General features: G+C 43.4%; 1 protein-coding gene across 1 annotated transcript; it reads right to left on the reverse strand.

Annotated features, from left to right (window-relative positions):
• Nucleotides 1-10,254: 10,254 nt before the first annotated feature.
• On the reverse strand, nucleotides 10,255-15,752 carry LOC9267778 (nicotianamine aminotransferase A). The gene is made up of 7 exons (NM_001404790.1): nucleotides 15,263-15,752; nucleotides 13,061-13,400; nucleotides 12,756-12,974; nucleotides 12,603-12,662; nucleotides 11,900-12,055; nucleotides 11,534-11,627; nucleotides 10,255-10,506 (listed from the first exon to the last, which is right to left on the reverse strand). The coding sequence occupies exons 1-7, from the start codon at nucleotides 15,742-15,744 to the stop codon at nucleotides 10,373-10,375; spliced, it is 1,485 nt and encodes a 494-aa protein (NP_001391719.1). The 5' UTR covers nucleotides 15,745-15,752; the 3' UTR covers nucleotides 10,255-10,372.

A 15,752-nucleotide genomic window follows, 5' to 3' on the forward strand; every position in this document is an offset into this window, starting at 1 on the left:
CTAACTTGGGTACATTGCTCGGCTTGCCCATAACCGAGGGCGCGGCTATTCGAATAGATTATACTCTGATCAGATGTGTACATCTTTACCCACAAGACACATCTTCCTCATATGTAACCACGTGCCACATACCACCACGGTATACAGACGAAAGACGTGACATAGTTTCCAACCCATCCTAGCCATAGACAAGAGTACCGACCCAATCCCACCTACGGCCGGAACCTCCGGGACAGGCAGGTAGGACTGAGCCCCTAGCAGCAGGACACCGGCCCTGTGCCATGACATCTCGACTACCGGGCTGCAGCTCGTGTAGCCTTCATTTGCCCTGGAGATGTCCATCGACCCCCGACTTCGTCCATCTCCATCCGTGTACTTTTGTTTATAACCAGACTGAGCCACAAACTAAGCCTTACCCACTAGACATGTGGAAGTACGGTAGTGCTTTGCAACAGAGGCCCGAAGACCGGTCCTTATATGGCCGAGGTGCTACTATCAAAACCATGCACCCCGAGCCCAGCCTAAAACCATTTTTTGGGGATTTTGAGTAGAGGGGGCGGTGTGAATCCAATTCCACAATACTCCAACAATTCCATAATATCTAGGTGATATGAATATTCCCAAAGTCTAGAGTTGTGAAACCGCCTAATGTTACCTAATTAAAGCGAAGCATCTACCTAAAATCATACTAGTGATACCATGAGTAGAGTGTCCACTAGTTGGGGTTTTGTTTATTCTAGGGTGAACAAGGAAATAATAACAATAACAACAATAATAAGGTCATAACAAAGATAAATAGGCATGGCTAAATAAAACAGTGATTACGCGGGAATTTAAATAAAGCGATAATGCAATAAGTTAAATCAACATAATTTTACAAACTGGGATTCAATATGTTCAAAGATGATGTGACTTGCCTTGCTCGCTTTCCCAAACGCCGGCTTCAACCTCCACGAAGAGCGGATCTTCCGAAGCTGCAGCGTCTACACGTCCAACAGAAAAGAAACGGCTTTTACTCTACTAAACTCCATATAACAAGCAGAAACAAAGCACAAAAATGGGTTCTTGACTTCTTAAGGAAAAATTAGAGACTTGAACGGTCCAATTCCGAGTTCAAATGGCCAAGTTATGGCCATTTGAAGTTTATATGCTCTTTAAATGGATATTTACGAATTTCTTCATTTAAATTTTAATTTAAAATCGGATTTATTGCGTCAGCCGGGAGAGAGGAGCGCGCGGACCGGGTCCACGGGAGTGGGGCCCACGCGGCAGCCTCTCGGTCCACGGTGGACCGGGAGCACGCGGCTTACGCCGGCCGGCGCCGTGGGTCCCACGCGTCAGCCGCACCTGAGGGCGCGGGCGGCTGACGGCCGGGCCCCACATGGCAGCCACGGGGCGCGCCCGAAGGCGGCCTTTCCGGCACAGCCGACGGGAGGCGGCGTGCCCGCGCCCCTATGGTCGCCGGCGGCGGCCATAGGCACGGCGGAGCGGCGGCCGAGAGAGGGGAGGGGAGGGGGAAACGAAATGGGCGGTCCACGGCTCACCCCGGGTCGACGGCGACGACGGGAACGGCGACCGGAGCGGAAGAAGGCGGCGGCGCGGCACGGGTCGACGGGGACGGCGGCGTTCTGGCGGTCGGCGGGCGAAACGGAAGGGTGGACGAGGTCGGCGAGGACGCGGCGGAGCCGAAGGAGGCGACGCCGAGGCGGGAGGAGGTCCGAGGCGACGACGGCGGCGGACCGGAGCTCGGCAGTGACGGCGGAGAGAGAGAGCGATGGCGCGAGCTCGATTCCGGCGGAGAGAGAGAGCGGCGAGTGGCGGAAACGGTGGAGGGAGGCACGGGGAGCGTTTATATAGTGTTGGGAGGGGGAGAGAACGGCCGGATAAGGGGGAATCGGCCGCGGAAGATCCGGCCGCCATTGATGCGCCGGCGAAGTTAGGGGAGGAGTTTCCAAACGAATCCGAGGGAGAGAGAGAGAGGGAAAAGTGGGGGAAAAGAGGGAGGGAATCACGGGGAATATTTCCCCCCTCTTGATTGCACGCGGGGCGGACGGGAGCGGCGGGATTCGCGGCGGCGGCGGCGCTAGGGCACGGGCGAGGCGACGGGTGCGGCGGGAGCGGCGGAAGGTAGGGGATGACGGGTGGGCCCCACCCGTCAGCGAGGGTGGCGGGCGGGCCCGCCCGTCAGCGGCACACGCGCGGGGAGGAGGCCGATTGGGCCGCGGGGGAGAGGAGAGAGAGGGAGGGAAGTGGGCCGAGCCGGCCCAAGAGGTAGAGGGGGAGGGAAAGGGAACTTTTTAGGGTTTTTCTTTTTATAAAACCATTTTAACTTTGTTTATTTCTTAATAATTATTATTTGTGCTCTGAAAATTCCACTAAAATTTATTTACGCATTTTAGGCTTTTAGGAAATATACAAAAATCGTCCAAGCCTTATTTGACTTTTAACTTTGCACATTTTAATTGTTGGAGGCTTTCACATGGATTTTACTTATTCTATGCATAATTTTGAGGATGTATTTTAGAGTCGTTTTAGGACGCGACAGTGAGTTGACCTTCTTCCTCGGGCTACAAGTGAAGCAAGCACAAGAGGGCACTTTCATCTCTCAAACCAAGTATGTAAAGGACATTCTCAAGAAGTTTGGGATGGAAGATGCCAAACCCATCAAGACTCCTATGCCTACTAATGGCCACCTAGACCTCGATGATAATGGTAAATGTGTGGAACAAAAGGTATATCGCTCCATGATAGGATCCTTGCTTTACTTATGTGCATCTCGTCCCGATATCATGCTTAGTGTATGCATGTGTGCTCGCTTTCAAGCGGAGCCTAAAGAGTGCCATTTGATTGCCGTCAAGAGAATTCTAAGATATTTAGTTCTTACTCCTAATCTTGGCTTGTGGTATCCTAAGGGTTGTGACTTTGAGCTTTTGGGCTATTCCGATTCGGATTACGCCGGGTGTAAGGTTGATAGAAAAAGCACAACCGGGACTTGCCAATTTCTTGGGCGGTCCCTTGTTTCTTGGTCCTCCAAGAAGCAAAATTCCATTGCATTATCCACCGCCGAAGCCGAATATGTCGCCGCCGGTTCTTGTTGTGCCCAACTCCTTTGGATGAAACAAACTCTAAAAGACTTTGGCTACAACTTCACCAAAATCCCACTCCTATGTGACAATGAGAGTGCTATCAAAATAGCCAATAATCCCGTTCAACACTCTCGAACCAAACACATAGATATTCGCCACCACTTTTTGAGAGATCATAAGACCAAAGGAAACATATGCCTTACACATGTGAGACCGAGAGCCAATTAGCCGACATTTTCACCAAGCCTTTAGATGAGAAAAGATTTTGCGAGCTTAGGAGTGAGCTCAATATCTTAAATTCTCGCAACATTAGGTGATGGGTGGTTGGCTAATTTATAGTCAAACATGTATCACTAAAATGTAAATTAAAAAAAAATTGAGCTTTTGTGTCTTGAGATCACTTCTTGGTAGAAGATGATCTTGATACCAGGAATAAAGCTCAAACATTTCCCCTTTATCCAAAAACCCCTTTTGTGATAAGTTTTGCAAAATCCTTTGTGTGCCTTTTATTGCGAAAATTTGGTTTTTATTTTCTTCTTGTGATGTATATTGACCATGGTTATGTAATGTTGACTGTTGACTGGTCATATGCATCATAAGTCTCTGCATGTCCTTAGTTCTCTATTTCCCTTCGTTGAATTCTCATCTCCTCCTTGTTTTTGGGCCTGACTGCCCTTTTTCTGTCAGGCCGGAAGTTCCGGGCCTCCCTGTCCGGAACCTCCGGGTATCGGGGAGTATATATACTCAGGGGGAGTTAGAAACCCTAGTCTCTCTCCTCATTTCTTCTCTCTCCCCGACGCCAGCCCTAGCCGCCGCTACAGTGCCCCTAGTGGCGATTTCCTCTTCCAACCGTGAAAATTTGATTCTTCTCCGTGGAATCAACCACATTGGTGGTAGGAGGATCTTCCTGCGATCATTCTACGATTTCCTCTCTCAAGGTAGCACTTTTTGATTCCCTCTCTCGGTTCATTGTGTTTTTTATCCCGATCTCTTAATCTGTGAACCTAGGGAGAAAACCACTTGGATAGTCTTGTTCCTGCTACCTTGTAGATCAGCGATCTATAGGATTTGTTCACATGCACTGGCTATTTTTGAGACCCCTGTTCTTCATTTTTGCCGGCCGGAAGTTCCGGTGCTCTTGCACCCAGAACCTCCGGGCGCTGTCCAGCCAGCCTGCAATTCTTGATTCTCTCAAATTTTGCCTAACTACTGCACTCCAATTTGTTGATTCCTGTTGCAGTAAGCACTATGCCTCGTGAGAAAAGACAGAAAGCCTCTCAGGATGTGTCTGGTGATGAGAGTCCTCCTATTCGGTTTCCTCGTGGTCGTTTGGGTAAAGAGAAAGTGGTTGAAGGTGGCAGTGGCAGCGGCACTCGTACTTCTCCTAGGTTTACCAGGCAATCCAGCAACCGTCCAGTTCAGATTCGAGATGTTGACAGTGGTCAAGGAAGTGATGCTCCTTCTTCAAGAGGTCGTGGGAGAGGTGGTGGTCGCACTTCTAGGGCTGGAAGGGCGTCTCATGATTTCCCTGTTGGATCTCGTGAGAATCCCGTTCAGCTCTACAAGACTCTTGGATTTGACACCACTCCTATGCACCACATTGGAAGACCCAAGTCCAACTACCTTCATCAGCTTGCCAAGTGCAGAAGGGACCGTTTGCTTGATCCAGAGACACAGCCTGAGGAGTCACAGGATCCTCGTTTTAGGACGTTCACCCAATTGGATTGGTATAACTCAGTGATTATAGCTAGAGACAATCCAATGGTTGAGATGAAGTGGATTGATTGGACTTACATAAGGAAGAAGAACAATGAAGTGTTCAACCAAGCAATGCAAGTTTGTCACAACAAGAATCTTGGAGATATTCTTGCCTTGGAGTATGATTGGAATGAGGAGGTCATTGCACAATTCTATGCGACAGCATTGTTTGGTACTACTAGGAAGGGAACTCCTTATGTAAAGTGGATGACTGAGGGTGTTAGGCACAAAATTTCCATAGCACAGTTTGCTAAGATATTGGGCTTAGAGGATGAGGATCTCAATAGCCCTAATATTCATAGTGAAGCACCCCTCCCCATGATCAAGACTAAGTTCATGTATACTAAGGATGCTCCTCGGACTTGTATGGGAACTACTCATGGTTTGCATTCAAACTACAAGGTGCTGTACTCCATCTTTCGTTGGTCTCTGCTTCCAAAGGTTGGAGATGCTACTGCTTTGCCATCCAAGCATGCTCATCTTCTCAGTCGCATGCGCTACAATCAGCCTCCTTTCAGTGTGATGAAGTTTATTTGGTATGAGATTGCCAACACCATTCTTGAGCCTAAGCGAGGTTGCATTTATGCTCCTTTCATTATGAAGATGATTGAGACAGTCACCGGAGTGTTCTACATCAAAGATGGGCGCCACAATCCTTTTCATCCTCGTGTTCCACCTTCCTCTTATCCAGTGATACCTAGATCCATCCCTTCTACCTCAGCTGGTCCTTCTTCTAGTGCCCCACCGCAATCCTCGAGCTCTTCTCCCATCAAGAAGGCACTTCAGGCGATCTTCTGTATGTGTGCTAAGACTGCAAAGAAAGTGAAGAAGATCGAAAGGCGTCAGAAGGAAGATAGAAGAGAGGCTGGGAAAGAAGTGTAAGATGATTGTAAAGATGAGGTCTATGTGGATCCTTTTGAGGCTTATGAGGCAGCCCGCAATGTTGCCGGTGAAGGTCCATCCACCTATTTCAATGAAGAGTCTTCCCGATCAGATGATGATGAGGAGGAGGATGACGCCGAGGCAGCTGCTGAGGATGCTCCCACTGATGTTGACACCGCTGCACAGTCCGATGAGTCTCATCTCTCCGGTGATACCGAGATTGTTCCCTCCGATGGAGATGGAGATGAGTGATCCTCTTCTTCTCTTCATGGTTTCTTGCTTTTTGGTGCCTTGATGCCAAAGGGGGAGAAATTGTGAATTGAAGGGGGTTATTTAAATCATTTTGCGTTCCGGGTCCTATGATCTGGAGGTTCCGACCAGGCAGATTCCCTCCCTTTTATCTCTCTCTCTATGGACATGTAATCATATTCTTTTATGATTGGATGTAATGACTGTTAGATGCTTTATTATCCTTTATGTCAGTAAGTTAGTCCATATGAATGTTGCATTTTGATGTGATGTAGTGTTCTTTTCATCTTTTTGAGTGATTGCCATGTCATCTAGTCTTTCTTCTTGCGTATCACACATCTTTTAAGCACTCACATCTGCATCTTATTTGATGAGGGTAGTGTGAAGTTTCTTTTGAGGTTTCCTTCATCTTATGCATATTGTATTCATCTCATTTCATTATATGCATATCTTTAGGGGGAGCTTCATACTTCTCTCATCATTCCAAATTTAAATTCTATTATCTTTTTGTGTGCTTTAACCATGTTGTCATCAATCACCAAAAAGGGGGAGATTGAAGATGCACTTAAACCCCCTAGTGGGTTTTGGTGATTAATGACAAGGTGGTTAAAGGGGACTAACGTGTTTATCAAGTTTATTCACAGGAGTTTAGTCCCAAAGCAAGTTGTGATGGCTAAGAATGTAAGGAGACCCCCCCAATTTGAATGTTCCTAAGTGCAAAAAACATCGAAGGTGATTAGACTAGGTTTTTCACTTTCGAAATTGAGTTTAGGAAAAACCGTACTATTAAGAGGGGTTTCAAGTGTGGTTCCAAGGTATACAAAGTGCTCTTAGTCATATCCATGAGTCTAAAGGTTTTTGGAATCATTTTTGGAAATGATTTTCCCCGAGACAGAGAGGCCTACCCGGAGGTTCTGGCCGGAACCTCCGGACACCAAAGTTTATTTTCTCCCCGAGACAGAGAGGGCTACCCGGAGGTTCTGGCCGGAACTTCCAGGCACCGAAGTTTAGCTAGATTTTTTCTAAGTGCTACCCGGAAGTTCTTCGCACTTTTGCCCGGAACCTCCTGGCAGGTTTCTAGTTCAATCTTGTGAGTAACGGCTAGATGACGTCACCTAGCCGTTATATATATGGATTTCGTCCCCAGGTCACCCTTTAGCCATTCCACTTCAGCTCTTTCATGTTCTAGGGTTTTCTAGCCACTCCCAAGCTTCCTTTGCTTCCTCCACTCTAATCTAGAGCCTATCTTGTGAGATTGAGAGATTAGATTAGAGTGTAGGAGTGTTTTGGAGATGGCTTGAAGATTAGGTTTGATTGAGCACTTTGGATACCTTGTGGGCTGTCACTTGGGCTTATTACTCTTGGAGATCTTCTCCTAGACGGTTAGGTGTCGCCCGTGAGCTTCCAAAGATCTTGTGGATGTCCCGGGAAAGTTTGTGAAGATTTTCCTCACCTCCGCAAGGAAACGAGGTAAGTGAGTAAAGATTCTTGTGCTGAGTTTTCAGAGGTTATCCTAGGTAGAGCAACTTGCACTTGTGGTCTTTTCTAGAAGGAATTGTGAGTTGGATCTTGGTGGTCACTCAATTCTAGAAAACGACCTAGAAGTGTTGAGTTGAAGGCTGTGGACTTCTTCTGAGATCTTTTCATAAGTGAGGCAAGGGGTTAATCGAGACCCGGCTCTTTGAGCACCTCAACGGAGAGTAGGATCTGTGTGATCCGAACTTCGGGAAAAAATCGCCTTTGTCTCCCTTGTGCATGATCTGTGTTTGAATCTGCTGGTATCTTGAGAATTACATCTTGTGCAACTCTGTGCCTGATCATCTCTAGCTAGGACCTGTTATACTTCCCCTAATTTCGTTTTTCTCTGCTGTCCGGAAGTTCCTGGCTCAAGAACTTCGGAAGTTCCGGGCTACTCATCCTACCCGGAAGTTCCGGTGTTCATCACCAGGAGGTTCCGGGCCCTGTCAATTTAACCGCTGCGATTGTTGAGAAAATTTCAGGAAAGCCTATTCACCCCCCCCCCTCTAGGCTACATCTCTGCACATTCAGAGGAGAGGAGGAGGTACCTCGATCCGATCGTGCACACCTCTCCGATCTCAGCGTCGATCTTTACTCCCGGTTGGTTTTACCAACCAGGACTATAAATAGATCTTTAGTCACCAACCGGGAGTAAAGCGTATGGCGATCTTTTTTCCCGGTTGGTGTTATCAACCAGGACTACAAATAGATCTTTAGTCCCGGTTGCTAACACCAACTGGTACTAAAGATTGAAAAGTACCATGTAGCTTTTAAACCGGGACTAAAGATATTTTTAGTCCCGATTTTTAATATAACAGGGACTATTGTAAAATCTGGTCGACCGACCAAAGATGGTTTCTGAAAATGCATCTAGGCCCCTAATGATTTTGATGATTGATTACTATGCGATTAGAGAGGACTAACATTTTTATTCAAGCAAATGTGAAGGTTGTTAAGTTCTCAACGTGTTGTAATACAATGCATATCCCGTGAATGCGACATCGCGATGCAATGCGGCAATGATCAAATGGTATATTGTATCTTTTTCCTCGCATTGTGTCGTAGGAAAGCCGTACTATTAAGGGGATGATGCATAGACATATAAGGAGTGATGCGTGTGCTCAAAATCAATTTTACTTCGAAGCATTTCTCTTTTGGAGCGTTCTGGAAATTTTCGGATGTTCCGAAAATACACAGAACCGCGTTTGGGCGTTCTGGAAATTTTCGGAAGTTCCGAAAATAATTTTCAGAAGTTCCGAAAATACACAGAACCGTTTGAGAGCTCTCTGGAAATTTTCGGAAGTTCCGAAAATACACAGAAGCGTTCTGGAAATTTTCAGAAGTTCCGAAAATTTTTTTCGGAAGTTCCGAAAATTGCGTTGACTTCGATTTTTCTCAGATCTGGAATTTTCGGAAGTTCCGATAATTGTTTCGGAAGTTCCGAAAATCCCTTTTATTGCACTCTAACGGGCAGATTTGTGCTGTGGGTATAAATACCCACCTCCCCTCACTTGTGAGGGTTGCTGGTTCCATTCCAATTATTTGTGCCCTTGGCTTGCTCTCTCTCTCTCTAGTTCATTTGAGCCTTGCTTCCTCGATTCATCTCTCCACCCGTGTTTGATTTGGATTTGGTGTGTGTGTGAGAGTGTGGATTCGAGCTTGTGTGGGTGCTTCTTGTGGTCTTTGTGAAGATTTGTGAGCAATTGCATCATCTCCGGGAGTTCTTTGCATCATCTTTTACTCTTGGAGGTTGAGGACTCCTAGACGGCTAGATGTCACTCCCGAGCCACCGATCTACTTGTGGTTGGCCAGGAGAAGTTTGTGAAGGCCGGATCTCGCCTCCGCAAGGGAAGAGATACCTCTTAGTGAAAGGAGGAGTGCTTAGTGCAACCTCTTGAGAAAAGGGTTAGCTAAGACCCGGCTCTTAGTGAGTTCCTCAACAGAGAGTAGAATCCCCTTAAGGATTTGAACTCCAGGGAACAACTTTGGGAGCTACATCTTGGTGATATTTCTTCATCCCTCTCCTCTAGCTTTGCTTGCTTGTGCCGCTATTGGTCTAGTTGCTGATTGTGCCTTGTATTCCCTGTTATAGTCTTATAGATCTAGAGTTTTCATTTTGTGTGCGCTGCTCTGTGCATTTTCGGAAGTTCCGAAAATTCCCAGCCTAGCTCCAAAAATTACTGCTTCCGTATTTCTTAAGTTTTAAATTAGCCTATTCACCCCCCCTCTAGGCCTAATTGACCCTTTCAGTTTCTCCACCAGTGTACTATAGCTCCCACGCGTGCACTATGAGTGCCTCCTGTTTTGCAAATACGAAGGCACATTTTACTACTTGGGAAATGTAGACATGTGAGACCAAGCATGTGGCCCAAGATGTCAAATAATTGATGCTAATTTTGTGGAATGGCAAAGTACCGAAATTCCTAATTTGTGTGCCATCAACACAAACTAAATCATTGCAATAAATGGCTTAAGTGAGAGTATACATGTGGGGTTGTGAGATAATTTGGCAAATATAAGGGACTATTTCACCAATATGCTGTTATTTTAATCTCTGGTTCATGTGGTATATGCCAATATTTTATTTATTTATTGGAGTTTTAAGAAAAGTATGTTACCATTGGCAAATCATAAGACTAATTAGAGGTCCCATAACATATAATGGGCCTTCAAAATGTAACAAAGGTAAATAAAAGTCCTTGATGAGAAGTAACCGTCAAGTCTATGTAAACTACATGTGCAACTTTTATAGATGAGTTCATTGACACATATGAATTTGTAAGCTTTATTCATAGCAAATTAATAGTTCCATTTTGGTGACAACAGGTATAAAGCACAAACATCACAATTAGTACTGATCATTCCAATCCTAGTACAATCTAGATATAATTTAAAGGGTTTTTCTTCTTGTGCCTTTGGCAGAAGGATTTGATCCTCTCAAGACCATCCAGGAGAGAAGATGAATCAATAGCAAAAGTAATGCGAACCCAATTCTTCATTCCCAGCACACTCCCTGCATTTAGGCAACATAGTTAAATTAGGATACGTAAAGTATATGTATAAATACATTATTCGTAAAATAGAAACATTAACAAGGCTATAACATTTACTTTATTTAAGATATTATATTAAATCTCTAGCTTAATTTACTACTACAGAGTTAACTAATATTTAAAGTGGTAGCATAATATTAGATCTCTTTGTTAGTTTTTCCTTCAGTACTTAAAGTAATCAACATCCATAAACTAAAAGGACAAAGTACGTGTACCCAAATATTGTTGGACATTGAATTATATTTTCTCATATAATTAAGGCATACGCAATTTTTATTTACATGTGATTGGCCCTGTTCTTTTCCTCTTACAGATTATGGATTCTTACAAGCACACTTTCCAAGCTCATGGATGGTGCGGTTTTTGCAAAATGTTTTCTACATATAAGTTTCTTGTATTTTAAAACAACTTTTATCTTTTAGATAGTCAATATCCGTTTGTATTCTCAAATATTATAAAAAAAGCAGATGATCTTTCATTTGTTCATCCATAAGACAAAAACAACAGGTAGGGATATAATGTGCCTGTCTGAATATCATTGCATCACTTTGCTAAATTTTCTTTCATATATAGAAATAAAATAATGTCGTCATATTCATATATCACATATAAAAAGTTTACATGCAATCAATAAAAAACTCATAACCACATATATTTAAATATTCTAACTAAACTATTATCTATTAGTGATTAGAGATGCAAAACTAAAAGTAATTAACTATTAACTTTTTTTAAGCAACAAAATCATAGAATAATTTTCAAAGTTTCATAACAAAATTAATTAATAAGCATAAATGTTTAGCCAAAAAGTAATCATTAGATTTGTGAGAAACTAAATAAGGTAGCATCACTTATATGTCATGGTATAGCGTTAGAGAATTACAAGAACATAACAAGTGAATTGAATAATATAATATTAAATTTTTAACTTTCTTTAATTAAATAGGCACATACATATCCATTTATTAACAAAAATGTTAGATGTACCTGGGCAAAGAATCACCGACTCTTCTTTCGCAAGTTGGCAACAAAAATCAACATCATCATGGATTCCCTCCAAAAGATATAGGTTCAATTTCACCTGTTTATAGGATTTCAATGTAAGATTACTGGAAGTGAAGCTTAAGTGACAAGTATGTTGTAGCAACAAAAGAAAATTGATGTTAACATGGCAAACTACAACTTCCTAATTATAGCATTATTCTTCAACACAATACACCAAAAATTTCTCATGACTCTGAATTAAGTGTTTTAGGTGCCAACTAAATTAAATATAGCATAATTATTTTTTGAGTGTGATAAATTGATGCTAGTACAGCTCTAATGATAAAATGATTTAAGAGGAAATCTTACCATCACAAACATGGATCCTTCGGGCTTGTGAGGACAAGTGATGCATTTAATATCCTTTATTCCTCTATAGCAAATATCTGATGTTTCCGTAAGCAAATCAATTATCCTCTTAAAGAATTCTTCCTTGGTATTCTTAAGAATATTCGGTAGAGCTCCCTAAGAAATTCAACAACAAAACATGCACAATTCAATTATTTGAGATAAAATGAATACACGAGGCCAATATAATATTTTTAAAGCAAGATACCAATAAATAATCTCAGTATAAGAATTGTATGCTTACTTTAACGTAACATTGAACTTCACATTATCACTTAAATAACTACGCACCTCAGAGTGAACACAAAATACAAACCTCATCTTCTCAATTAATTTTTAAAACATATTATTATGTTTTAACAGAAATAGGATGAAATGAACATAAAAAACTGAATTAAACTTTTTTTGTTACTTTGATGAACTTATGTTTGATTATAACTCTGATTCATAAGTACTATTTATTTGGTAAGTATTCGATAGTATATTTTAAACCAGTAGTTTTTCTCAGCTACAAACAATGCTAGACACCACACTGTGCATTTTGAACAGCCATCCAATTTCCGAAGAGCGACCACAACACATAGTCCACCAAACATTACATAAAGCAGATAAATGACCAAAATTATAACCCAAACATTGGCTTGTTAAGGAAAAAAACACTAACCTGAATGAAAGTTGCTGGATCAGTTGAAACATTAAGGAAATTAGTAATTAATGTTGCAATCTACAAAGAAAGTAGTATACACTTAGAAAAATATATATTTCAAATATCAATTCACAAAAAAAGTATCAAAACAGTATTAAATATATATTTTACCTTGGTTTCTTGTAGAGTCTTCTTGGGGTCACATATTGCTACCCAACCAAGTCGCCATCCCGGCACTATCCACCTCTTTGATAGCGATCCTATGGTTAATATTGGTACGATGTGCCCAAAGCAACCCATTGGGACAAATGGGGAACTCCCAAAAACCAAATTACCATACACCTCATCAGTAATTACCAATATCCCAAGCTTCCTTGCTACCTCTGCCACCTAAATAACAATAATACATATGCACATTAATAAGTTGCCCATAATATTATTTAAACTTTTATCAAATTTAAATAAACCAGCTGAACCTTGGATAAATGCTCGTAAGTGTACACATTCCCGCATGGATTATTGGGATTTATGATGACTATCGCAGTAGTGTTCTTGTCCGCAATAGATTCTAGGGAGTTAAGGTCAATCTCCCAGCCCTTCTCAGGAATAAGATCAAAGTGACGAACTTCAAGGTTGTTGAACGCGGCTCGAGCTTCATAGTTTGGGTAGCCTGGTCTAGGAAGCAATATGTTTGTGCCAGGTTGGGCAAGGATTGAGATTACGACCTCGATGGCCTGAGTTCCTCCAGCGGTTAGGAAGATGTCATCAGAAGATAGCTTGTATGGGAGGTCGCGTGACAAATGATCTGCCACAGCACTATATTCAAAAGAAAGGCACAAGATTAATCAAGATATATTATGATATAATTAACAATCACATAAGCAAGCATGAACCAACATCACGTAAATGCCTCTTTCAGGAAGAACTGCATCCTCGGCGCAAATAAAACATTTAATTAATAATCATACATGAAAAAAAAAACATAATGAACAACATGCCATTATTAAAAAAAACAGCATGTAAAATCCTTTCTAAAGAAGAAATGCATCATCAACCCAGAAAAACCGAATTATTGGACTATATATTCTTCTCCCCTGCTTCTAGTCCACAAAAGGCACGATTGTTCTCAATTCAAAAGAGAGCACATTTTCCTTCCTTTCTTTTCCTCCTCTTTCTTTTGTTTTTTCCCCCAGAAATCCAGCAGCTACAGCCTTCAGTCCTACAGCTAGCACAGATGCACAATGAAGGCTCCATCCAGGCTGTGCGCCCGCCACGTCGGACGAGCCGCAGCAGCCGGGGGGCGTGCCAGCACGCGGTGGGGGCGGGCGTGGACGACGCGGGGCTCGTGCTCCCCCGCCGCGGGCGCGTGCGCCGCTCGGGCCGTACGTCCCGTCCATCGCCAGCCGTTGGTTCCACTTCAGTTCTCCTCCCCTACTAGCTCTCGCCGACCACGGGAGTAGTACGCCTCGAGATCGACGCCAATACAGTATTCGCGCACATGTGACATGTGTAATAACACTACTTCAATAATTGTTTTCTTCATCCAGTTTAAATTCAATTAAATCCATGGTTCTATATGGGTTTGAATCGAAACAAATCTTCCCCGGGATTACATTACAGGGAGGTTGTGAGTTGTGACCCTACTGACCTCGTGTTGCATATGGGGTTGTTGTTTTGCCGGTTCTTTTTTTCAACTCTGAACTCCAAATTTCTCATTTTTCATTAGCACACTTTTCAAACTGTAAAATTATATATTTTCATAAAAAAATTATATGTGCAAGTTGTTTAAAAAATTCAAATAAATCTATTTTTCAGTGCTACAGTCCTTAAAATTATGACCAAAGTGTGCTCACTACAACAGAGAAGACCCATGCAGCTTAATTATAGGTGCCTGATGATGTGTATATGAAATATATATCACCCGTACATGTTGCAAAATAGGAATCGGATCAAAGTGAACAAATTATATAACTGGTGGGTAAAGTAGCACGCTTTTGTTAGTAAACAAAGAATGGTACGCAGACTAGGGGACTGTTTTAGTTTATTGCCAAACTTTATCACGTCTAAAGTAGGCAGCTCCGGTTCTTCTGGCAAAACGTTTGGCTTATAACTGCAATTGTAGCGTTTTTAGATTTGCTTATAGACTCAATTTGCAAGCTGATTTATTTTGGCCATAAGTGTGGCGAGCTTTTTGTCGAGTGTCGAAAAACTATAGCTTGCTAAATTGGTGATATATGCTGTTTGGCACACAAAATAAGCAAATGAACCAACCAGTCCCTAAACACTATTCGTATAATTCGTATTATAATTATCATTAATGAATAAAATAAGCACTATTAGTAAATACGTGTTATCACTGGCTCGATTCGAAAGTACTCTAGTTGATAAATTTTTTAAACTAAACTATTCAATTTTGAACGAAAACTGGCCTCACTATATATGGCTCGCCTCGGCTCAGCTTGCTAGTTCTCGTTAACAAACAAATAGTTGAGAAAATTTAATAAACTAATTTTAATAAAGGCCATAAAAGGCAAACATGAACCATGCACACGTAGCGAACAATTAATCGGCAAAGAAACGGAAGCGGAAAAAAAACATAAAACCAAAACCGAATATTTGAACTCGCCGGAAAATAATGAAAACAAAAAAAAAACGGAAGTGGATGGCGTGGGTGGTACCGTCGCGCGGCGGGGAGGCCGACGCCGGCGGGGTAGCAGTTGAAGTCGCCGGAGCGGAGCGCGTCGGCGACGGCGTCCTCGGCCTCGGCGGCGGTGCGGAACTCGGGGAACACGGAGGGGTCGCCGTGGGCGAGCGGCAGGACGGGGCGCGGGCCGCGGTCGTCGACGCTGGCGCTGATCTTGTACCGCACCGCCCGGATGCTCATCTTGTCCCCCGCCGCCGCCATCGCGCCGCCCCTCGTCGGCGCCGTCAGCCTCCACTCCTTGCTGCTGCCGTCGCTCTCGCCGCCGCCGTTGCTGCTCGCCGCCGCCGCCGCCGTCGTCGGTGCCATGGCCGTGCTCTGTTTTTTGTTGGTGAATTCCGGTGCAGAGGAGGAGGTGGTGGTGGTGCGCGTCGGATAGCTAGTGCCGCTATATTTGTAGGAGATTCTACGGGTGTGGGACACGGACTCGGGTGGGGCACAGCAGCATGAAGCATGCATGCGCGCCT

This window comes from Oryza sativa, chromosome 2 (assembly GCF_034140825.1).
Source record: "Oryza sativa Japonica Group chromosome 2, ASM3414082v1".
In the NCBI taxonomy this organism is placed as follows: domain Eukaryota; kingdom Viridiplantae; phylum Streptophyta; class Magnoliopsida; order Poales; family Poaceae; genus Oryza; species Oryza sativa.